The sequence below is a fragment of the Cucurbita maxima genome, unplaced genomic scaffold (assembly GCF_002738345.1).
Source record: "Cucurbita maxima cultivar Rimu unplaced genomic scaffold, Cmax_1.0 Cma_Scf00013, whole genome shotgun sequence".
NCBI classification, from domain to species: Eukaryota; Viridiplantae; Streptophyta; class Magnoliopsida; order Cucurbitales; family Cucurbitaceae; genus Cucurbita; species Cucurbita maxima.
In genome coordinates, this window is record NW_019272029.1 from 3,626,670 (window position 1) to 3,650,668 (window position 23,999).

General features: G+C 38.8%; 5 protein-coding genes across 7 annotated transcripts in view; 2 read left to right on the forward strand and 3 right to left on the reverse strand.

Moving 5' to 3' along the window:
- Window positions 1-279: 279 nt before the first annotated feature.
- LOC111488575 (U-box domain-containing protein 52-like) lies at window positions 280-4,749 on the reverse strand. Of its 2 annotated transcripts, none has more exons than XM_023136396.1 (9): window positions 4,272-4,749; window positions 4,029-4,126; window positions 3,578-3,699; window positions 3,255-3,488; window positions 2,668-2,812; window positions 2,384-2,485; window positions 1,818-2,255; window positions 807-1,589; window positions 280-633 (listed from the first exon to the last, which is right to left on the reverse strand). In XM_023136396.1, the coding sequence occupies exons 1-9, from the start codon at window positions 4,453-4,455 to the stop codon at window positions 577-579; spliced, it is 2,163 nt and encodes a 720-aa protein (XP_022992164.1). In that variant the 5' UTR covers window positions 4,456-4,749; the 3' UTR covers window positions 280-576. The 2 variants fall into 2 exon arrangements, with proteins under 2 accessions (XP_022992164.1, XP_022992165.1); XM_023136397.1 differs by having other exon boundaries at window positions 4,268-4,390.
- Window positions 4,750-6,067: 1,318 nt separating this feature from the next.
- On the reverse strand, window positions 6,068-10,322 carry LOC111488633 (DNA-directed RNA polymerase I subunit rpa49-like). The gene is made up of 5 exons (XM_023136491.1): window positions 10,157-10,322; window positions 9,384-10,001; window positions 8,602-8,751; window positions 7,760-8,071; window positions 6,068-6,725 (listed from the first exon to the last, which is right to left on the reverse strand). Exons 2-5 carry the CDS (start codon window positions 9,831-9,833, stop codon window positions 6,318-6,320), a joined length of 1,320 nt encoding a protein of 439 aa, XP_022992259.1. The 5' UTR covers window positions 9,834-10,001; window positions 10,157-10,322; the 3' UTR covers window positions 6,068-6,317.
- A 1,711-nt stretch (window positions 10,323-12,033) lies between these two features.
- On the forward strand, window positions 12,034-13,713 carry LOC111488332 (serine/arginine repetitive matrix protein 1-like). Its single transcript, XM_023136026.1, has one exon. The coding sequence runs from the start codon at window positions 12,034-12,036 to the stop codon at window positions 13,711-13,713; it is 1,680 nt and encodes a 559-aa protein (XP_022991794.1).
- Window positions 13,714-16,760: 3,047 nt separating this feature from the next.
- Window positions 16,761-18,600, reverse strand: LOC111488612 (threonine synthase, chloroplastic-like). The gene has a single exon (XM_023136456.1). It carries the CDS (start codon window positions 18,533-18,535, stop codon window positions 16,925-16,927), a length of 1,611 nt encoding a protein of 536 aa, XP_022992224.1. The 5' UTR covers window positions 18,536-18,600; the 3' UTR covers window positions 16,761-16,924.
- Window positions 18,601-20,734: 2,134 nt separating this feature from the next.
- LOC111488513 (midasin) overlaps window positions 20,735-23,999 on the forward strand; it is a 43,515-nt gene continuing 40,250 nt past the window's right edge. The window contains exons 1-4 of one of the 2 annotated variants that reach the window (XM_023136276.1): window positions 20,735-20,881; window positions 21,239-21,514; window positions 21,765-22,081; window positions 22,717-22,801. In XM_023136276.1, coding sequence (XP_022992044.1) covers window positions 21,410-21,514; window positions 21,765-22,081; window positions 22,717-22,801 — 507 coding nt within the window. In that variant the 5' untranslated portion in view covers window positions 20,735-20,881; window positions 21,239-21,409. Of the gene's footprint in view, window positions 20,882-21,238; window positions 21,515-21,764; window positions 22,082-22,716; window positions 22,802-23,999 lie in introns of those variants that run through there. The other variant, XM_023136275.1, reaches the window with a different exon arrangement.

Genomic DNA, 23,999 nt, shown 5'->3' on the forward strand with positions numbered 1-23,999 from the left:
TATGAGTTAGAATATATCTGAGATATTTAAGGAGTTGTTAGTATAAATTTGATTAATGATGTATTTTATTTATTTACAAGATTTAGTTAGTTATATTTTTTTTAGGTATTAGTTAATAGTTTGTATATATTTAAATGTGGTAAACAATATCGGGTATTTTAGCTTTGAATTTATATATGGATGAATTTATCTCGATTGTATTAGAAAATCATTTCATAATTTTAAAATTTGTGTGAGACTTGTTTATATACATGAATCTTCAAGAGAAAAGTTGGGTAATTTAGATGAGGAAACAAGCCACATTTGCAGGCGTTTATAAATGTGAAGTGCTAAACGAGTACGAAATAACAGATAAATTAGAAGATACAATGATTTCTCTTTATGAACATGCTAAGAGAGCTTTGCTGCTTCTTAAGAGTCTGTTCATCAACTCGTTTTCCACTCAGTGGGATAGCTGAGACTTTCGCATCACTGTTCTTCGAGGTCTATTCTTTCTTTGTCCGCAGAGAGATGGTATTCAAACAAATACCCTTTTGGCTCCAAGATTTCGTATCAACTTTCGCTGCCATCTTGTTCTCACATCGTTCTATATCGAGTTTCCATTGGCAGGTTGGGATTGTTTCTCGTTCTTTCCTGTTCATACATGATAGCAAGATATAAATACAAAGGTTTCCAGTGTATATAAAGATCAAAGCCTGGTAACAATAAAAATTGCAGCAACTTTTTTGTTCAACCTTTTTTCACACAAGTTTTAGGCTGAATTTTGGAAACTCTACACATGAACAAAGAAACTGCAGTCAACTAACCTCATGTCCTGATCTCCTTAATTTTGGAGCTGAGTTAGAGGCCGGTCGATCACATGATTCGCAGACATCTGGGAGTTTTCCCTTTAGTGGCATTTTGCTCAATCCTAGATTTTTTAACCGGACCAGTTCGGGCAATAGAACTGTATGGAGATCAGGCCTGTCTCTTTTCCTTAGCTCACAGCACTGCAGGGCTAATTGAGCGAGTCCAAGAGTATCTTCAATAGGCCAATCTGTAACTGTAGGATCAAGTGCCTGTGGAAATGTGCCGTGTTCAATGGCCTCCTCGACCTGATATGAAAGACCCATCGGTGACCTTGCAGTGATGAGCTGGAGTAGCAGAACACCAAATGAGTAAATATCTGACTTCACACCCAACATTCCTGTTTGTTGATATTCTGGATCAATGTAACAGAATGTTCCAGCTGCAGCAGTCATGTGATATTGAGTGACGCTATCGGCAACCGATGGTGGAACTAGCCTGGCCAAACCCACATCACCTATTTTGCCCACGTAGTTGTGATCTAAGAGAATGTTGGCTGGCTTGAGATCGCGATGCACCACAGGTTCTGGCTTCATTTGGTGAAGGAAGAGTAAGGCAGTGGCAATGTCAGCAGCTATCCTGAAACGGGTACTCCAAGGGATTGGAGGAGTGTTATCTTTTCGGAAAAGACGGTCTTCTAAGCTCCCGTTTTCCATATATTCATAAACGAGACAACCGTTTTCTGGGCAGGCACCTAAGAGGAGAACCATGTGTGGATGCCTCATGCGGCTTAGAACCTCAATCTGCAAACAATGAACACAGAATCTTCAGGAGCTTGTTAAATGCATGAATTGAATGAAAATTTACGTGTTATCATTCGCTATAAATATGTTTCTTGTTGTAACAGCTTGAGACAATGAAGTTGCAGTGAACTAAACGATCTACTATTACAGAAAACTTACGTATAGATGGCAATTCCACGAAAATATTTCCACTTCCACCCTAGATAAACAAAGAAAAAACAAATTTACCTCTTGCTGGAATTGTTTCTGCCCATGAGATCTATCTGGTCTCAAGATCTTAATGGCAACAGAAGTATGATCGAGTATGGCTTGGTAAACAGGTCCATATCCCCCTTCACCAATCTTATTAGACTCATTAAAATGATCTGTTGCAGCTTCGATCTCGTCAATTCTGTATCGTTTATAGCAGACATTACTGCGTTCAAATAAATCAATTGCTTTCTTCATCTCCTCTGCCTCAATCCTAGCTTTATTTTCAACAATAACTCGTTTTTTCTGGGTCTCTAATTCTGCCAACTTCTGTGCCATTACAGCTGCTTCTGTCGCAGCCTTGTTCTTCTGCTTCTCAAACTCGACCAATGTCGTTATAGCCTCTTCTGAAGATTTACTACGCTCAAGTTTTTGGTCTTCTACCAATTCCATCTTCAACTGTTGCATTTCTTTTGCCTGACATCAATCATCAAACATAGTATTTTCCTTTCAGGATCAACAGGGTACGAACAATGTACCATCTAGAAATTCTGAGCTTAAGAATATCATCTGACATAGAAACTGTGATCATCATCAGTTCTTACCTTTTGTTTTGCTATTATAGCTTCATTGGAAGCTAATTCATACATTTCCATCGTTTGTTTGAGTTCCAACCTCAACTTTCTCATCTCAGCTTCTATGGAAGACTGTAAATGCAGATAAGCTAATGTATTAAGTATCCATGTCTATAACTACATAACTTAAAAGATATAAAATATTGTCGCCCAAATGTAAATTCATATACAAATGATGTTGGAAATGTAATCATTGATCGACCGAAATCAAATAGCTCTTTAGCTGGACAAGAAAATGATAATTTTTTACTTACTGGGGTGTTAGAGGACACAAAGCTCCTCGAATTAGTCTCTGAGGAGGTTGTGAAAGAATCTAAGTTCTCAAAGGATGTTTCAAATGATTTGAAAGGCCCCGAATAGTCACTGATGCCTGACATTGAATCATAACTGGTGCCAGAACTATCCCAACAATCGAAACAAACTGTCATTAGTCATTTGTCACAACCATCACCTCTAAAGGCAGTTGTAGGCAAGCAAGCAATGCTTCTGACCGAGAATAAAGGGAAGAAAACATTAAAAGCCTGTATGCTTATCCTATGAGTCTACGCAAACAAAGACCACTGATTGAACAACGTAAAAGGAAAATTGGGCTTTTGTCTAGGAACACCAGTGAAAAAAAAAGACAGAAATCAAACATTTCAGAAATTTTCACAAGTACGCAATTCCAGAAGGCCACTACTACATTGGCATCCAATCAGCTAATGATAAGAATTCTATCTATACAGGAAATTAGTGAAGACGCAAAAAAGAGAAGTTTACCATAATAAACTTGTCACATATGAGAAAGATGAATGTTGTGGATAGTTGTATCTACCCAAAAATGTAAATATTGGATTTCTACCTGCTTTTATCTTCAGAGAGTCCTGAGATATTAGGGTATGCTGATTTTTGTATTTTTGATATAGACCTGCTCAAATGTGGAGCTCTAGATGGTGTTTCTGTACTATCAGTTTGTGACTTCGGTTTCTTTTTCAGTCTCTTAGTATGAACCTTTCCTCTAGCTATGACATATACAGAGCATGATTCTGGAGTTGATTTGAGTAAGCACGTTGGGACATCGGGATGCTTGAACTTCCTGCATCATGCAAATGCTTATAGCTTAGACTAATTTCTTCAATAAAATGTAAAAATCTCCCTACCACAGAGGCAAAGAGAGAGACAGACCTCAAAATAACATTCCGGTTGGAAGCACCCACAACAATATTGCTAATGGAGTGTTTACTGACATAGTCAATAAGTGCACTAGGAACATCGATGTCGTGTATGATTATCTCCTTTGCAACTATCTGAAACATGCGAAATTACGATACTTCCTTTAAACAAGTTGATTTAAGATGCATTTTATGGATGAATAATATGGGAAAAACCTAATTAAGTAAAAAGGTTTCTCAGAATCAACTCAATGTGGCATATGCCGTAGTCATGGTTCCTCGTTTGAAATATGTAAACCTAATCTCATGAATAATATTATGGGAGTCTTTGCTGACATTTTGATCAAATTCATAAACGATTCATTATCCCATCAAAACAGACCATCCTGAAAAAAACCCCGATTTCAAAGAACGAGAACTAATCCGATTATTTGTATATGACAAGGAATTGGTAAATTGTTTACTCCTTTTCGTGCACAGAATCCGCGGAAGGGAAGGAAGAACTGATGCAACTCAGCTTCAGTCGGTGGACGATACTCCTTAGGCACCGTATCGGCATCCTCTGCATACAAAGGCCAAATCACAAGAAACCATTGATTCATCTCCAAACGTCATAGCGTACGACAGGGAATTTCAACTAAGGAAATGAAACTACTAAAATTGACGACGGCCAAACGACGTCAACAACTAGGGAGACGGATACCTACGGGGATGCATGCTCTGGCTACGAACATGGATGAGGATGCAATCGCCGGAGTTCTTCCTGTTGAACAGGTGTTCTACAGCCCATTTAACCGCATATTGACTGTTCTTGTCCCTGCTAATGGCGATCACCGTGTGGGAAGTGGTAAAGGAATCGTTAACTTCTTCTTCAGCCGTGGGAGCTGCCATAGCTCCAAACTCCACCACCACTGTTGACGCTACCGGACAGAGATGACAGAATACGGTAACGAGAAATGAAAACGAGGTGAGGGGCGGAAAGGGAGTGGGGAGTGGGTTTGATTGCGATTGTTTTACTAAATTTGGGGACCAAAAACAAGAACGTCAACACCATCTTCTTCGCGAAGAATCTCAAATCCAATCTGTGGTTGCTAAAATTAGGGTTTGTGAAGAAGATTATCGGTTGACCTCTCTGTATTGTCGAATTCTAAACTGGAAACAGCGCGTTGCTTTGAGCAGAAGAAACCATACTTGCTGGCCTAGAATTGAATTCCACGTCATTTCTTCGACCAAACAAATGGCTAAATTTAAATACCGATTTTTAAAAAACAACGGTCATGTCTTTAATTTTTGCAAAAATATTTAAATGCCAAAAATAAATATTTTATTACTATTATTATTATTAAAATGGAATTAAATCTTGAGTGTAAAATGATTTTGAAAATTGATTCAAATCCAATACAATTTAGTCCTAATATTTAGGTGATCAATTTTTAAAAAATAATTTTAAAAACACACAATTAAAATTTAAAAAGTATAGGAAAATTTCAATTTTTTGACAACAAAAAAAATAAATAAATAATCAAATAAATGGCTTTAAAAGCTCGGATTAGATATCATGCAAATACCTTGTATTTGAAAATTTTGAGCTATCATTTATAAAAAACAATTTTATCAATTTTCAACACTAAATCAAAATTACTTTAAAATTGTGAGGTGAACTATCCGGGCAAAAATAGACAATATCTACTATAAATGAGTTTGGGTTGTTACAAATTGTATCAGAGCTAGACACCGGTGTGTGTACCAACGAGAAAGTTGAGCAAGAAAGTTGGGCCTCCAAGGGGATGGATTGTGAAACTCCACATCGGTTGGAGACTTCTCTCTAGCAGACGCCTTCCTTATAAGGGTGTGGAAACCGTGAGCCTAACGACGATATGTAACGAACTAAAATAAACAATATTTACTAGGTTTGAAATCGACCAATAAATTTAAAACATCAACATGGCATTGGTTAAAATGAGTTAATTTTGTCAACTTGTGAGGTTATTGTATTTGTTATTGATTGCAGTTGACAACGATGAAAATGTAGTTAGACCACTTGAAATTATAGAGAATGGTCATACTATATCTATACCTTAGTAAGTTGAGTATCAATATACATTTAATCGCCTAATTCCCTTACATAAGTCGACCAAGAAAAGCATTTTAAAAACACAAAAATTATAGATATTTTTATAGAATTTAGAGGAGAAGATGTATCGATATAGATGTTTTTTATACTAAGTTAGGGTAGTTAGAGATGATTGAACACTTATTTGTACCGTAAAATGAGCATCAGTTAGCAAAGTCGATGAAATCATCGCATTAACACCCTAGCTCATTATAGGTTTACGTATTTAATTCAAAACAAAATAGTTGTCAGAAAGTTGATTATCATAAGAAATGAAAAATCATTTTTTAAAAAAACACTAATTTCCAAATAAGCTCGAGTTATTTGATGATAATTCGAGCATAGTTCAATGGATAAGACATTGATTATCATTCACGTCGAAAAAGTCAATGAATCAAAAGAAACATAGTGATTTGACTAGTTTTCCAAACAAGCTTTCATCATCCAAAGTTCCAACTTCCAAATGATAAAACACCATTCTATGCAGAGCTACTTCATAAAAACAAGTTTGCATTTGCAATATGAAAGAAATGACATGAAATATAACTATTATGACAATTTACCTTTTTAACTCCACAAAATCGCTGCCTACAATTCAGCTTCTTCAACTAACGGTACTATGGTCATGGCCATCTCACTCTTATCGTCGTCTCTTCTGCCTCAACTCGGGAAATTCAAGGGGGGTAGGAAGTGTAACCAATGACAAGTTGTTCTTGCGTATAAACTTGCAACCCAGGTTATCAAAATGGAGTCGTAGATCGTAGGGACTAGTTCTCAGATCCTTTGCTATGTCTGATGGATCGCTACTGAATTCATCGGCAAATAGCGTAAGCACTAAAACGTGACTGATGAGAAGATTAATCGTCTCTGTTGACAGTCTTCGCGCCTCAGAAGTCGGAAACATGGATGAGAACTTTTGGCGTATCATGCTAGGAAATTTATGGCTCTTTGCAGAGGCAACATCACCCATGGAATGCTGATCCTTATACTTTATTAGATGAGTGATATATGAAAATATGGAACACAGCTGCTTCTTCTCCTCTTCGTCCTAAGATGGTTTTAACATGAAAAAGGATTTAGTACAAATGAACGAAAAAATAGAAGATCCTAAAATAACGGTGCTCGTTTGGTAAAGAGTGAGCTCCTCTTTCAACGAAATAATAATAATAATAATACTCGTTTCAAAAATCGACAGTACAGCTGCAGAAAGAATCCATACAACTTGGAACAAGCATTGGAAAGTAAATAAATAAATAAGGCTTGCTTGTTAGACTTGAAAGCAAGCTCCTTTTCCACAAAAAAAATAAAGTACGAGAACCAAACTTCCCACACAAACATAAAGGCCAAGTAGCTTCTCACGAGCGCAAATGTGAGATCCCAAATCGATTGGATAGAAGAACGAAACATCCTTAGGGAAGCCCAAAAGGAAAAGCTCAAAGATGACAATATCTGCTAACGATGGGCTTGGCCTATTACAAATGGTATCAGAGCGAGACACTAGGTGATGTGCCAGTAAGGATGCTAGGTCTCAAAAGGGGTAGACACGAGGCAGTGTGCCAGCAAGGACGCTAGGCCCCAAAGAGGGGTGGATTGTGACACCCACATCGGTTGGGGAGGAGAACGGACACTAGGCCCTGAAGGGGGGTAAATTGGGGGGTCCCACATCGATTAGAGAAGAGAACGAGTGTCAACAAGGACGCTGAGTCCGAAGAGGGGTGAATTGTGAGATCCCACATCAGTTGGAAAGAAGAACAAAGCATTCTTTATAAGGGTGTGGAAACCTTCCCCTAATAGACGTGTTTTAGAAACCTTGAGAGAAAGCCCAAAAAGAAAAGCTCAAACAAGACAATATCAACTAGCGATGGACTTGGGATATTACATCAAATTAGTTCCGGAATGAAAACAATTAACAGCGGTGAATCAACAAGAGAAGAGAGCTTAATCTGATAGGATAAACAACACAAGGCATCATACTGGATAAATAGCAATGAACATCTACATGATTCATGAATATCAGGAAGGCAGAATATTCTCAGGATATTCATAAAGGTAATTCGAAGTAGAACCTTCTTAATACCATACCTGAACATCTTGCAATTTATAAATTCTGTTGCGGACAAAGGATGGATATTTTGCACTTATTTCAGCTTCTTCTTGCAAAAGGGAATAAATATCCTCCAGAAAACTCCATTCTCCCTTGAGGATAATCTTGTCGAGTGGGTAAGCTTCTCGTGGAGTAGTTGCAGAAACATTATACGTCGGTATATTACGAGCAATTTGTGCACCTGTACTTTCCAAGGCCTCTTTGTTCACCACTACATTTTTCATTTTCCCATCGAGATCCTTCTTGGTATCAGGATCATCCTCTTGCTTCAAAGAATGCAGCTTCTTTGCCTGCAACAAATTAACAAACAGATATCAAACTAGTTGTTGTACTTCCTGAAAACGCCATTTGGAAGTGACTTCATCATCCAAAACCAAGTTTCATTTACGAGTCATGGTCAAAAGCGTTCTTTATAAGGGTGTGAAAACCTCTCCCTACTAGACGCGTTTTAAAAACCTAGAGAGGAAATCCGAAAGGAAAAGCCCAAAAAAAACAATATCTGCTAGTGGTGGGCTTAGATTGTGTTACATCAAATGTCAAAGAGACTCTTTTTCAAGTAGAGGATAAAGCTGATGATATTGGAAAGTGGAACAGATCTCTTCCAAGACAAATTCTAGGCAACAAAACAGATAGAAAAGATGTAATCCTTTTTCATAATAGCATGCTACCCATAATTCTGTTCACCTGCTCATAAGGTTAACTCCAACATTCATTTACTAAATAAGTCACTTTTTTAAGCTCTTGAAAAATCATTTCAAAGGGGGGAAAGTAGGAGGATGATAAAGTGCTAAAGAGAGCAATTCCATGATTCTATTTCTACCTGATTTATTGACTTCTTTGTTCCATAGAGATTGGTGAGCTCTCTCATTTTTTCAGCTTTCTCCTGCACAGAAAGCTCTTCATTTTCCACACTTTGGGATTCCATTTCAGAAACATCTGAACCTCTGATTCTTGGATCCAATCTAAATATCTGCAGGGATAAATATCAAACTTAGGAACACAGTTGTGATTATTACAGCATGAACATTTTGTAAAGTAGATAAAATGCATATCAAAGAGGATGCCTAGTTCTAGAAACACAGTGAGTTTGAGCAAAATGAAAATGAAAATGGAAAACTATATACTAACAAATTTACAATAGCCCAGATATAATCGGCCAAAAACTTGAGTAACTATGCCCTCCTAGCTCGATATGAACAGCTCTTCACAACCCATATCGATAGACCATAATCAATCAATGGTCTTTCCTAAGAAAAATCAAGCAAAGCAGATCAAAGAGCACAATTCATTCGAAGGAAAGACATACCAAAACAAACAAGCATCAATTAGGTTTAATTTTCAAAATTCTTAGTTTGCTATGTTTGAGAGTAATTTTGAAGTGATTAAAATCATTTAATAATATTCAAAATCACATCAAAACATGTTTTGTTCGTTTGAAACCAATTTAATATTTGATTTTACACTTTTAAACGCCGTGTTAATGCATCATAATTGATTGAATCATTAAAAAGTATGTCGAGAGGGATTTGTATATGAAAAAAAGGGATTTTAACTACTGCAAAATAAATCCCAAACATAAATTCATCGTCAAGAACAAAGTACCATATTTGATGCAATAGGCACTATCTTCAAGCTTTGGGTGGCCTTGTCGAGAACACCGAGACCATAGCTGCAATGCTGTTTCCCAGCGGTAGCCTCGCCCAAATAATTGGTACCAACAAAATCCACATTCGACCCTGTTGGACTGACAACCAGCTGCATCCTATTAGGTTTGTTTTTGTGCCTATAAACCCTAGCCCTTACGGAATCCTGTTCCTCGACTGCTTCCTCATTGGCATCCTTGTGAGGATCAAACCCAGACGGGAAATAACAAACTAGCGGCGGAGTTTTCTGGGGATGGTTGCTGAGAACTTGGATTTTAGCATTCACTGATGGAACTCGCTTCTTCTTCTTTTCACTCTTCTTCTTCTTTTTCGCTGGGGACTGTGAGTTTGCGTCTGGTTCTGAGTAATGGTTGTCTTCTAATTCAAAAGATTTAGTGTCTTCCGCCATTGCTCCGTTGACAAGCTCTGATTTCGAATGATTGCTCGATCGAACACGTCGATTTACAGGGAGGAGGAGGCGGCTTTAGGAATTACAGTCCGGTGGCAATGGACAATGGCGTCGACTAATTAACCGTCGGTACGGGGAGCGGCAGCGGTGGTTAAAGCAAGACACACGCTGAGGGAGGAAACAACGGCAACGAAGGGTCGGGTCGGTCCATGAAAAGAACAGATAAAAAAAGAAACCATTAGAATCGTTTCAAGGTTACTGATTGAATCGAAGAAACAAAAAAAAATAACTTATAAAAGGAAAAAAAAATGATCCAGACATACATTGATGACGAGCGGCTAAGGAAAGAGACGGCGATTGGTGATTGGCATGGCGGCCCGGAAGGCGTGCCGGTGAACGTGCGGCGGCGGCAAAGATGGGAGAGGGAGAGGGAGATGGAGAGAACAAGTGAGGGAGGACGGCGAAGGCAGGGTTTAAGGTTTGGCTTTTTTTTTTCCCTTTGTTTTATGTGATATTTAAATATTTTAATTACAAGGCAAGAGTTTTTTTTTTAATTATTATTATTATTATTATATTACTTTTTTTCATTTTATTATCCGTGGATTTTTTTTATTTCCTACCATGATTTATTTATATAAAAAATTTCACCCCTAAAATATTATCGTTCTCTAATTGATTTTATTTTTCATAGGCCTCGAACTCGATAGGTCTTTTATCTGCAGCCGCAATCTCAAGATTTTTATAATCTCCCTCGCTGTGAATTTAATTTATCTTCAATTTGTAGCATCGGGCACAAAACTTTTAGAATCTCCCTTCCTGAAATCTCTTTCACTTTCATCTCAACATCAGTGTCACCTTCTCTTTCGTAAGATTGTTAACGAAGCCAACTAAGTTTGCTACGACATGTTCATTGTATTCATGGGAGTCACGTTGTTGATTACCTTGTTTTCCAATTCATGCTTACAACTCAAATCTCTTGCCACCAAAATTGGTGAAACCACCATGGTCGTTGTGGACCTAGATGACTGTAGATGGTAAAAAAAATAGAAGGCAAGTTGGAGGAGTCTATTTCAGTTACCATTATTTCATTTTGATTCATTTATAGTATGATTTGTTGGAGGGTGAAAGTCTCACATCGTCTAATTTAGAAAATGATCCTAGGTTTATAAGTGAGGAATATTAACTCCATTGGCATGATGCCTTTTGGAAAACCCAAAACAAAGCCATGAAATGAAAAAAAGTAATATAATAAGTGAGGAATACTAACTCCATTAGCATGAGGCTTATACTAAAAGTGGACAATATCATACCATTGTGGAGAGTCGTGTTTGTCTAACATGATTCTAGCTCATTTTGATTTATGGTAAGTGAATAAGTATAGAGAGAGGGAGAGGGGATTTGGTATACCAAAAACAAAACTTAGATACTGTTTTGAATTGGAATGGTCAATTTTAAAGGGATGATACTTGCACCCAAAGCTTAGCACAGTGAGTCAAGGCCACAAGGTGACAGCTAATGCACCAAGTTTCCGCATAAATAATTATAATTATTATAATAATGTCACGGAAAAATCATTCCGTACAAGAATGTGTAAACCTCTCTCGAATATAAACATTTTAAAATCGTGAAACTGACGACGATACATAACGAGTCAAAACAGATAATATCTATTAGCAGTGGACTTGGGTCGTAATATGAAGCTTACATTAAAAAAACGTGAAGTCGAGAGCGATATGTAACAGGCCAAAGCAGACAATATAAATAGTAAAGTTGACGGCTATGAGTAACAAGCCAAAACATATGAGTAACAAGCCAAAACAGATAATATAGACCTTGAAGTTTACAACGATACATAATAGGCTAAAAGTGGAAACAAAAACAACTCGCTAATATTTTTATTTAAGTAAAGAATTTTACTCTTGAGTTTACACGCGTAATATTTTATTTTTATTTTTAAACGGTATTTTGAGCCTAAATAATTTATCCACCTAGATTTGGGGCAACACAAAAAGAGTTGGGATTTTAGAGAAAGGAAAGTGAGTCATATGACATCTGGCATTTACAGCTGGCTTTTATTATAAATAGCCACACGTAAGCAAAAGAGATGGCATAATACGGCACAACAAAAGCAAAACACAAAGCCAAAGCGAAGAAAAAGAGACCAGGAAAAGGAAAAACCAGTCCCAGCTCACCGTCGAAAATGGAGGAAGATGGCAACGCGCCGCCGCCGTTCTGGCTTCAACCCTCCAATTCTCTACCCGAACTTGACAACCATCGCCGCCGCCATCGCCTCAGTCGCGCATCTTCATTCCTCCTTAACTCCAGCGCCTTTCTCGTTGTTTTGTTGGTAATAGTTCTCTGTTTCATATGGATTGTGATTCCCAAATTTGTGCAGTTCGGTTCTCAATTGATACGGCCTCAATCGGTAAAGAAGAGCTGGGATTCGCTCAATTTGGTTCTTGTCCTCTTCGCCATTGTTTGCGGGTTTCTTAGCAGAAACGCTGGTGATGATACTAGAGACTCTCTTGAAGATCGGAGCGTTTCTTCGAGGCGGACAATCAAGTCAAACCCTAGGACTCCGCGCCAATGGGATGGATATGCCGATCATCGGCCGATTCGTTACACTGTCAATCGGATGAGGAGCAGCAGTTCCTATCCTGATCTATGTCTGCAGGAGTCTTCATTGGATGCTGGTGATCAACGGTGGCGATCTTACGACGATACTCACGTGCCTAATAATCGGTTTCCGTCCTCCGATCAGCTTCATCGCCGTCGTGAAGCTCGGCCGGAGCTTGAACGCGAAGATTCTGATGTCAAAAGTATTGGTTTCGACAGATCTGAGATTCGTGAAGATGTATATTCACAACTGCCAATACCTTCTCCGCCGCGGTCGCCGCCGCCACTGGTGTCTCCTCCGCGATCACCATCACCGCCTCCAACCCCTCCGCCTCCCGCTCATACGACACCTAAAGTGGTAAAACGAAGGCCAAAGAGAACGCATAAGGTCCACAGCCATACGCCTGCTGTAGAGATTGACCAGCACAACAAAAATGGCGATTCGGACGTCGCGGAATTTCAACGGATTCCGCTTCCTCCACTCTCACCGCCGTTGTTCTATCGGGAATCGGAGCAGAAGAGCGTTAAAAACGATAAGAAGAGAGGTGGCGCTCCAAAAGAAATTTGGTCCGCACTGCGGAGGAGGAGGAAGAAGCAGAGACAAAAAAGCATCGAAAGCTTCGAGGCTATCGTCGCCTCCCAACGCCCTTCAACATCGTCATTACCACCGCCGTCACCACCGCCTCCTCCGCTGCTTCCTTCGCCGTCAGTTTTGCAAGTTCTATTTACATCCAAGAAAGGAAAAGGCAAAAAAGTACAATCCACACCTTCACCGGAGTCGCCACCATCCATAGCCTCATCAGAACCTAAACCAAGTATCGAAGATCAAAATCATCTCCGCAAGCCTCACGAGCCTCCTCCAGTGGAGCTCGTGAGACTGAGCAGTTTAAATGGCGAAGAGTACAGTACGCGCATTGGCGGTGAGTCTCCATTCCATCCGATTCCTCCTCCTCCACCGCCGCCGCCGCTGTTCAGAATGCATGGAGACTTTGACAGTGTAGGAAGCAACAGTAGTACACCAAGAGCCGTGCCGGACATGGGCGAGAGTGAAGCCGATGGACAACCGGCGGCCGGCGAAAGAAAACTCGTGAAAGACTCGACAATTCCGATGTTCTGTTCCAGCCCTGATGTCAACAGTAAAGCCGATAAGTTCATTGCAAGATTCAGAGCCGATTTGAAGTTGCAGAAGATGAATTCCATCAAAGAGAAGACGGCGAGAAAGAGATCTAACCTAGGCCGAACACCAGGCTCAGGCCCAAGATAAGGCCCAGCCCATATAGACTTCTATTTTATTTTTTATTTATTATTATTATTATTATTTTTAGTTATTGTAGAGCTTGTTTGAAGCTTTTTAGAATACCATAGTACAAGAAGAAACATAGGATTATATATCTATATTTTTTATTTTCTCTAATTATTTGGTCCATGAAAATGAAAGGATAATATAATTTGAATATAACAACTATAATAATTTAAGCCACTCATAAATTTAAAGTTGAATTTATATGGTTCATGTTCTTACTAATTATTATCTATACGGGTAGGTGATGTGACAACCTGCTATTATTAAACTTAATTCGAAGTTTGAAAAACAATTTTGACAAAATACATGAGTTGTATCGCATTAACCTGTAATTAAGAAAGTTCATCGGTATGAGTTGTATCGCATTAGCCCGTAATTAAGAAAGTACATACATATGAGTTGTATCGCATTAGCCCGTAATTAATAAATTTACTAGTTTTTTCGTAGTAGCTAATCTCTATATTCACACTATAAATTTTCCTTCCTTAGTCATTCTTAATGCTATCAGACCCGACATCATTGACGTCGTCGAATCGACAAAATATTCGGGAGAAGTCCCAAACTTATCATAAGGTGTCGGGCATATAAAACGGTGCACGTAAGATGTAGGTAATGTTGGCAACCCACAAAGCAACACAGAATCACTCTTATAGCTATCATAGGCATATGAATTAATAATGTGTGGAGAGTGGGATAGAAGTAAGACAGAAATCAAGTATAGGGGAAATGGAACTGACATAGGATGCTTTTAGAGGATCCTATGAGACTGGCATCATCCTCCAAGGAGCACGCTCATCTGTAAAAGAGATGTCAATGATCAATGACTTCCTATCAAAGATGTTGGCGGAAATCATGGAGGAATTACAGGACACAGACCAATTCCCTTAACATCGCCCAATCCCCACTTGATAACACAGCCTAACATACCACGTGAAATCAACTCACTTCTTTTCAGCTTCCGACCATCATAAAAAAACAGGATCCAATATGTACTTTTGCCATAAAGTTGGGAAACTACTCCATGATGATAGCTCAAGCCTACTAGGAAGAGATATCTACACTTTTATAAGAAATGTTTCGTTACTCACTCCAATCGATATGGGATCTCCCATTAAATCCGAAACTTTCAAAGACATTTGATTTGCCACTTGTGTCAATGACAATCAATGAAAATAAGCTAACAAATATGCTCAGCTCATCTATTAAGGTTGGAATGAAAATAATTTGATGGGGGGTTTAGTTTAGAAGCTAAATATTTTCTGTAACGGCTTAGATCTAGAGCTAACAAATATTGTCCTCTTTGGGTTTTCCCTTTCGAGCTTCCCCACAAGGCTTTAAAATGCATCTACTAGGGGAAGGTTTTCACAACCTTATAAATGGTGTTTTGTTCTCCTCCCCAACCAATGTGGGTCATCACAATCCACCTCTGCCCCCGTCGGGACCCAGCGTCCTCGTTGGCACTCGTTCCTTTCTCCTGTCGATGTGGGACCGCCACCAAATCCACCCCCTCCGGGGCCTAGCGTCCATATTGGCACACCGCCTCGTGTCTACCCTCCTTCGGAGAATAGCGAGAAGGCTGACACATTGTCCGATGTCTAGCTCTGATACCATTTATAACGGCACAGATCCACCACTAGCAGATATTATCCTCTTTGGGCTTTCCCTTTCGGGCTTCCCCTCAAGGCTTTAAAACACGTGTGCTAAGGGAAGGTTTCCACACCCTTATAAATGGTGTTTTGTTCTCCTCCCCAACCAATGTGGACATCACATTTTCATGCACAAAGTCAGAGGACAGTATAACACCATAGAGCTATATTTAACTACTAACTTGTAATGGAGAATTAATCCTGCAGATCATCATGTGAAATAACTTCATGATGGCAAAGTTGACTGGGTTGGATAAAATCAATCAAAGTTGTGCTTGGATAGAAAGGGAATGGAACTAATATGGCATTGGGTTGGACTGAGCTGAGTTCTTATGAGGCAAATTCTTGGGTTCTGCATCAGAAGTGATGCAGGAAGTCACCATTTCTCGAAAGTCATCAAGAAGATCAGAGATCATTCTGGTATTTACCAGACCCAATAAGAGAGCTAGTTATTGCACCTCAAACCAGATAAAAATGACAGACATTCAACTTGATATACTATTTCTAAGCACAACTAGCTAGCAGAGTATGTAAATGTAATCAGATTGACTATCCAATCAAGCAAAAACTGTGTAGATTACTGACTTTGAATCTGAACTAGTAACTTGTCATATCCTACCGGACAAAAACTAACTATTTTGCTAATGATTTTCTAATCTAAAACTTGCAATCAATGGCTCTTAAGTAAAAGCTACCCTCTGTGACAAAGATGGTGAAAGTCCACCTGCTCGTATATTATTGCCATGATCCATTTTGAATGTGTTCAAAAGGAATGACTACTTCGTTCACAGATAGAAAATTTGGTTCTGTCAAACACAAACCAACAGCAAGGACGATGAATTCATCAGGTCTAGCAAACAAGACCATGTTGGCCCAGATCGCTCATATACTATCTATCAGCTACAATAGTGCAACACAAGTTAGAACCTAAATCCAGTAATCTGCAATCAGTGAATATTGCTAAACATTCTACACATTTACAAAAAATGCAAATGGAGTAAATATAAATAAGCATTGGCAACTGATACCCACGACTAGTGAGGAAAAACATGGTTCAGTTTGATTTAGAGAAGCTTGTATTGCTATGGTCTCCATCATTTTATGCAGAGGAGACAGGTCTCATAATGGAAGTGTTAGGCCTTACCTGATAACTTGAAGCCCTTACACTTTCAATGAAGTCTATCTCAACTGCCACATATTCCAAAATAGAAGCCTTTAATTCCTGCATGTGGCCTTTCAATGAAGTCTATCTCAACAACCACATATTCCAAAATATCAGCCTTCAATTCCTGCATGTGGCTAAGCATTGTTCTAAACTCATTAAAAGTTAGTCGAAATGAAATCCAAGTTGAGACATAGAGATAAGGGTCAATCCGTAACCTGAGAATTGATAAAAAAAAAAAAGACAAGCAACAATGAAAGATACGATAACAATAATGGTAAAACCAAGTTGTTAGGCATAGCTAGGAGAAAATAAGACGATGGAATAATAAATCAAAAACGGTCTAGGCCTAACACTTCAGAGCCTAACACTTCGGATTTTTACTCAACAGATATTTCTTCAAAACATCCATGACAGATCCAAAATCCGCATTAACTTGCACTGGTGGGTTTGCAAAACGGCAAGTCATATCCTTGATCTCATTTGAGTGATATTCAATTTTGGCCTGTGTGAACTTCAAGCCATGAGCCGTGCTCACGACCACGGTTCGATCAGTAGGAGCTATGACTCCACTCTTCACAAGCTTGATCAATGCTGTCAAAGCCACCCCTGTATGAGGACAAATAAACATGCCAGTAGAGTCCGCTTGAGCCATGGCATCCATCAGCTCCTCCTCAGTTGCTTCCTCGACAATCCCATTTGAATTCTTCAATGCATAAACAGCTCTATCAATGGAGACAGGATCACCAATTTGTATTGCCGAGGCAAAAGTAGTGTTAGCTTTAACAGCCTTGAACTCACCCCAACCTGATTTGTAGTTCAAGTAGAGTGGATTGGCATTTGCAGCTTGTGCACAGACAAGCCTTGGAATCCTATCCACAAGTCCTAATTCTTTACACATGTGAAACCCTTTGTAAAATGCATATATGTTCCCAAGATTACCTCCAGGAACAATGACCCAATCAGGAACCTGCCAATCGAACTGTTGCAAAATCTCAATGGCGGCAGTTTTTTGCCCTTCCAATCTCAAGCTGTTCAGAGAATTTGCCAAATAAATGGGTAATTCGGCCGTAACCTCCCTGATCAACTGCATACAACCATCAAAATCAGTGTCGATACTAAGAACAAAAGCTCCATTTGCAATCGGCTGAACCAACTGTGCAAGCGATATCCGGTTAGCAGGTAAAAAAACGATAGACGGAATCCCCGCGGCGGCGCAATAAGCCGATAAGGCGGCGGACGTGTCCCCTGTGGAAGCGCAACCAACTCCGACGACAGGCTTGTGCATTTTACGCAATCTATTGACCTGACTGACCAAAACTGTCATTCCCAGATCCTTGAAACTTCCCGTATGACTATTACCACAGTGCTTAACCCACAAATCATTCATGCCCAGAAACTGTTTGCCAAAACGCTCAGCCCAAAAAAGATTAGAGTTACCTTCAAACGCACTAACAATGTCGTCGCCATCAATCTCCGGCAACACCCACTCTTTCTTCGACCAGACCCCCGAGCCATACGGCCATGTCGTCTTCCCGACGCGAGAATCGAATAGATTACGCCAGTATTTACCATCGTAATTCTTCAATGCGTTCATATCATGCTGTACATCGAGGAGGCCCCCAGATTGGGACCGATAGATGATCTCATCGAGCGAATACGATTCATCGGATGATGGATCTGCATTAAACGGAACATATTTGGCGGAAAACCGATGAGAATGAGTGGTGTTGTGGCGGCGAGCCTCGTCGCGAATGTTCTCATCAGCGGGTCGGCGATGCTTTGAGGGTACAGGTTCGATGTTGTTGCCTGTGAGAGATACATTAGCGCCGGAATTGGAAGCGGATGAAGCTGATGACGAAGATGATGAGGCTTTGATGGTGAAGGATGAGAAATGGAGCTTGGGTTGTTGAGGGGTTTTGAGAGAATCAGATCTGAGGATGAGAGAATGGGAGTTCAAGAAGGCGGACGCCATGGAAGAGGAGAGGCGGAAGGTTTTTCTGCTTGTTAGTTGCACACGTGGGAATGGTGGCGACTGATACTGGAATCGAACTAATGTAGATTTAAAACGATTTTTTTTTTTTTTTTAACCCTACTGCTTGGCAGAAAATGCATTCACGTGCAAATTGTGTTTGCAACGTCATAAAATACCAATTCGGGTAAAATTGCATGGGTAGTGCTTCCATACACACGGTTTGCGTACCTCACATGGACCCAGGTGAGCTTGTGTACGTGTCCATGGACCTACCTTTCGACTAGTGTATACTCATACTATATAAAAGAGGGAAGATAACACGCATGGTATTATGGCATACGTAATATCGTAATATAACACCATAGTGTACACGTGAGTACTGATCTTAGCAGGGAAGCATCTTCATGCATGTGAACATGGCATACGTGTCCATGTATTTGTAATGCAAGTTTTATCTTCATTCATTTCGTGTCATCTCACAATGTAGTCTATAACATGGTACAACACTTTCCATAATATAACACAAATTCACACGATACAACGTATCAATGTGATATTCCATAGCATAGTATATCTCATGTCTATAAGATAATATAAAATATTGAGTTCCATAGCGTAACTACTTACATCATATCAATAACATAATAAACCGACGTTAAACAATCACAAGGCATGACACATGCAAGGGTCATAGGGCATGTGTCATTTATACTTCAAACAATTCATCTAATTAAGGCAATAATGGAGTCACTTACCTGGTTGGTCTGAATCGATATTACTAACTTATGCTTGGTGCTATCTCAAACAATCTTTTGTAATTAAAATCAACCTGTGTGAGCCCACAACATCGAGTTAAGACACAATAGTGGTTATATTGACCTCAAGTTATAACAGTTGAAGCTCGTTGCTAGCATATATTGTCTTATTTGAGTTTTCTCTTACGGGCTTCTCCTTAATATTTTAAAACGCGTATGTTAGGGAGAGATTTCACACCTTTATAAAAGATTATTCGTTATATTCTTCAAACGACATGGGATCTCACATAAGTGCTTTTAAAAACGTCAAAATGGCACTAAGAGTCTAAGAAGCAAAAAGGGGGTCCAAATAGCCAACCCGAGCCAAATATGCCAAACAGGAGCCATTGCCACGCCGAGTTGAACTCAAGGCGAATATGGGAGGGGTGCGGGTTGAAGTTCGGATGGGGTTGATCACAGGGGAAGGCGCGTGCGGGTTGCTGTCTGGTTTGGAGGTTTGATGGGGTGGGTGCGCTAGTTAAGCATGGTTGGCTTATGTGTGTTGTGGGGCTATTGGATTGTACATTGAAGCTTGCGTTATGGGCTATTAGCGTTTTTAGTTGTGTGCAAGGCGACTGCTGAATCTAGGCTTATGGTATTGTTGTGGGTTGTTACGCGAAGTTGAGCGGGCTGTTGCATGAAAATTTGGGGTGCATGCAGGTGTCGTGCAGTCGAGTCTGCCACCTAGAGGCTTCCCTTCATTAGGTTGTGGTTCAGAATCAGGTTCAGTTACAAACACAAGGTTTGGATTCAAAACCATCATTAAATATTAGCGACAGGTCGATATGCACAGCGCCTAGTATCCATCATTTACGGCTAGAACTATTGGGGTATCTAATCCCATTCGCTCCCCTAGCTTTCGTCTCTCAGTGTCAATGTCGGCCTAGTAGAGTGCTTTATGAAGGACAAATTGAGCTTAAGACTACTTCATCAACTCGAGTAGAATATTACTTAAAAATAAAAGAAATTCCATTAATGAACTAAAATAAAGCAACATTAGACAATAAATAAAAAAAACATTGCGATAATTTTATTTAAAAAAAAATTAATAAATAAGTTTATATGAATCAATAATTTTATTAATAAATAAATTTATGTTAAAAAAACACCAGTCTATTGTAATTTGACTCGATAGTTTTATTTTAAAAAAATTAATAAATAAGTTTATAATTTGAGGTTTAAATCAATGAAACACAAATTTTGGAGTTAAAATTAAGTTTTAGCTTAAAAAATTATACTTTTCCTATTTTAAAAATTTTAGAATGTTTAAAAAGGAAAATAAAAATAAAAATTTAAAAACCATTTCGTACAAAATAGCGCGTAATCAGAGAAAAAAAACCTAATATTGCGCGCGCGTGGCGCTAGGACGCGCCGTTTTCTTCATAAACTACAAATAGAAACCGCGAACACGAAGCACCCTGCTAAAACCCTAAACCCCCCACGAAAAAACACCTAAAAAACCTTCAAACTTGGGCACAAGCTTCCAACTTTCACTCCGTGGAGGCTCACGATTCACTTGCAGAATCCAGTTTTGTAATCCTCAAGAGTTCAGGTTTGTTCTCCCAGCTTCTTTGATTTGTCTCCTGAATTTTTGAAAACTAGCCGTTTCAGAAGGCCTTCTTCCCGGGGAGCTCCACTATATATTATATATCTTGTCAAATTGTGTGCCAAGAACTCGAGTGTCATGGGAGTTGTATCTCGCCCTTAATGCACGTTTGTATGCATGCATTTGATGGCGAAGATTCAACTACCTCGTTTTAATTATGGGCTCTGTTTTATTTTCAAAGATATAGAGGGAATGGGTTATTTTTTATTTTTGGATTTTTAATTTGATTCACTATTTGTGTTACTTGCGTTGGAAATTTTCGTTGGAAGTGGCATTGATTGTTTGATCGTGTAACATGAACAGATTGAAGCTGGGAAGACGGGAGAGTTGCTTTCGGAGTTCTTTATCCTCGCGGCTTAAATTATAGAAATCTGGCATACTTTATACCAATTATATTTGTGAATAAGCTACGTTCTTATTAATTATATATTTATTTTTTCACAGATTTTTGACTTAGGAGATATTCTGTTCTCAATGGCCATTGATGGGAGTTTTAAACTTGAAGCTGCACTGGAAAGATTTCTTTCCCGTTGCCCAGCTCTTACACATCTCTCACTGTTTGATACGCTTATTAAAAAGGTATTTTGTTTATCACTCGTGCGTGTGATGTTCGGTTATTTTGATAATATGCATTTTTAATTGGTTTCTGAGATAGCGTAGTAACAGAACGATTGTAATATTTTTACTTTTGACTTCTACTCAACGAATGGACACGACAAAGACCTGTTTCTCTGATAGATATAAGAAGTTTACTGTCAGGAATTTTAGGATTTGTGTATCTGCCTCTAATGGTATCTTAATCATCCTTCTTGTTTTCTGGCTTTTATAGGGATATGCAGTGACTGAAGAGGAAGTCTTGAGTACTGCGGCAGAGATGTTTTTGAATCCAAATTATTCAATATGTTTAATAGGTTGTTTCCGTCCATTAGCTCAAAAGATCGTGGACAGAGTGATAGGATTGCTGAGACTTGTGCCCAATTTGAGATCAAACTCAAAGATCACAGATTCTGAAATTCATGAAGAGGAGCTGAATGGAGTTATCAATATAATTTCGTTTTATGAACAGAGAGGGAGAGGGCTCGATCTTCACGAGCTTGCTTGTCAAGCATTCTGTCGTGCCCTTGATTTGGCCCCCTTCTTATTAGGGTTTGTCACTTACTCTGCTGAATCATGACTTTTAGCTTTTATCTGGTCCCAGTTCAATTAATTATTTGCTACCTTGCTGCTTACCTAGTTCCGGTGTAATTATAATTAATAGAATAACCAGTTAGCTACGTTGATTTCTCGATGTTATTTATTTATTTTTTATTTTTTCAATCTTTGAATAGGGGCGTACTATTTGCTTCATTCCTCCACCTCCACACGACTTATGTGAATCACAACTTTCATAGTTGTGGGTGGCCAGAAAACAGTTTTTTTAATTTCTTGTAAACCACGAATTGGTGAATTCTTTTTAATAAGATCTTGAAGTGTGGCCATCAAACATCCAAATTTACATAGCCACGTTTTTAAGAAGTGTTTTTGACGTTCTTGGGTTATGGATATCTAATCGTCTTACCTTCCCTCACCAATGGCTCATTGAACTTATCTAATTTCTTTTCCTGCTTGCAGCAATCAGTTCATTATATTTAAACAGTTCTTGTATCTCTTGGGAGTAGGCGAACTTTATGTTTAGGAGACTTGCTAACTAATTTCAATTTAGACTTGTTTAGTTTGATGTGTGCTTTTGTGTTTTCCATGGTCAATATACTTGTGATATATTTTATTTTCTGTTTGTACAGGACTATTTTAGATTATTTCAAGTTTGCTCCATGCCCTTTTCAACGCATTATGATCAAAGGAACAAGTTCTGAGGTTTATAACAAGGTAACTATTCTGAGTGCATGTCTTTGTGTTTTGGGTTAGGTTCAAGTTCGGTTATCAAAATGGAAAATATGACGATCAAATTCCCTCTCAAAACTTGGCTGAAGGAGATTACTTCCCAATTGGCACTTATTTAATAGAAAAAAGGCTTGTTTAATAGTCATTTGTCCTTTTTGATTTTTGTAATTCATATTAGATGCTCTCGTGACCGAAGGTTCATATTGAAGGCACTTCGTCCCTACCCTAAAAACATAAAGAAAACACAATCCAAGGCCTTGAGCTTAAAGAATAATGATCTATCATAATTGGCCAGAATTTTCCAAGTTCAAAAAATTATCCTTGAAGCATTTGGAATGAACTTTTCAATATTTTCAGCCAAACAGGCCCATTCCTTTCTCCTTACCATTTGAATTTGTAAAGTAAAGATTCCATTCGGGTCTCATGAATTCAGCAGTCTCTAACATATGCGTATTATTTTCCATGTTATGAAGAAAAACATAAAAGGACCTTATCAATCATTCGTCCTGCCAAAATTTCACAAGATCCCCCTGCAAGCCATTTTGAAGAGTAACCACTCCTGGGTGACAATTGCTACAATAAAAATTCTGTCCAGTTAACCAGCCGAGAGTCTTTCTCATACTTGAAATAATATACTAAAGGGTTATCCTTCTGCAGGGGATCTTTGAATCACTTTGGTACCAAAGTCCCATTGCCAATGATCAAGGTGCCAGCTTCCAAAGTTCGAGAACTGTGTTCATTCTTGATATTGCCCTTCCCACAGAAATTCTCTAATCACCATTTCCACCCATTAGTTACTTTGTTGGGGATTTTAAAGATAGAATGAAGTATGTAGGGATATTGCCAACACTGATTAAGGGTATGCGCACAATTATTTTTATGGATTTTATTAATTCATTCACTTTCCAAAATCCCTTGGAGTTGTGTGGCTAGTGTTATTGTGGCTTATTTGGAGGGATAAAAGCCAAATGACTCAAAGAGCTTTCAGAAATAGAAAAACTTGATATATTTTGTGACCATGTATAATACATGGCCTCTTGTTGCTCTTTTAGTCGGGATTATTTTCTATCCCCCTAACGATAAGGCGTATTCTCATTTTCTTATTGTCTATAAATCCCGTTTCTTGTGTGTGTATATAAATTCTATGCCTGGTTATTCGTTCTGCTTCAAGCATGTAAGTCAT

Coding starts and splice junctions, on each gene's coding strand:
- LOC111488575 (XM_023136396.1), bottom strand. CDS start 4,455: ATGGCAGCTCCCACGGCTGAAGAAGAAGTTAACGATTCCTTTACCACT. Junction 2,813..3,254: donor CTCTCTGAAGATAAAAGCAG/GTAGAAATCCAA, acceptor TTGTTGGGATAG/TTCTGGCACCAGTTATGATT. Junction 2,486..2,667: donor TTGTGTCCTCTAACACCCCA/GTAAGTAAAAAA, acceptor CTGCATTTACAG/TCTTCCATAGAAGCTGAGAT.
- LOC111488633 (XM_023136491.1), bottom strand. CDS start 9,833: ATGGCGGAAGACACTAAATCTTTTGAATTAGAAGACAACCATTACTCA. Junction 8,752..9,383: donor TGCCTATTGCATCAAATATG/GTACTTTGTTCT, acceptor TTATCCCTGCAG/ATATTTAGATTGGATCCAAG. Junction 6,726..7,759: donor ATAAATTGCAAGATGTTCAG/GTATGGTATTAA, acceptor AAACCATCTTAG/GACGAAGAGGAGAAGAAGCA.
- LOC111488612 (XM_023136456.1), bottom strand. CDS start 18,535: ATGGCGTCCGCCTTCTTGAACTCCCATTCTCTCATCCTCAGATCTGAT.
- LOC111488332 (XM_023136026.1), top strand. CDS start 12,034: ATGGAGGAAGATGGCAACGCGCCGCCGCCGTTCTGGCTTCAACCCTCC.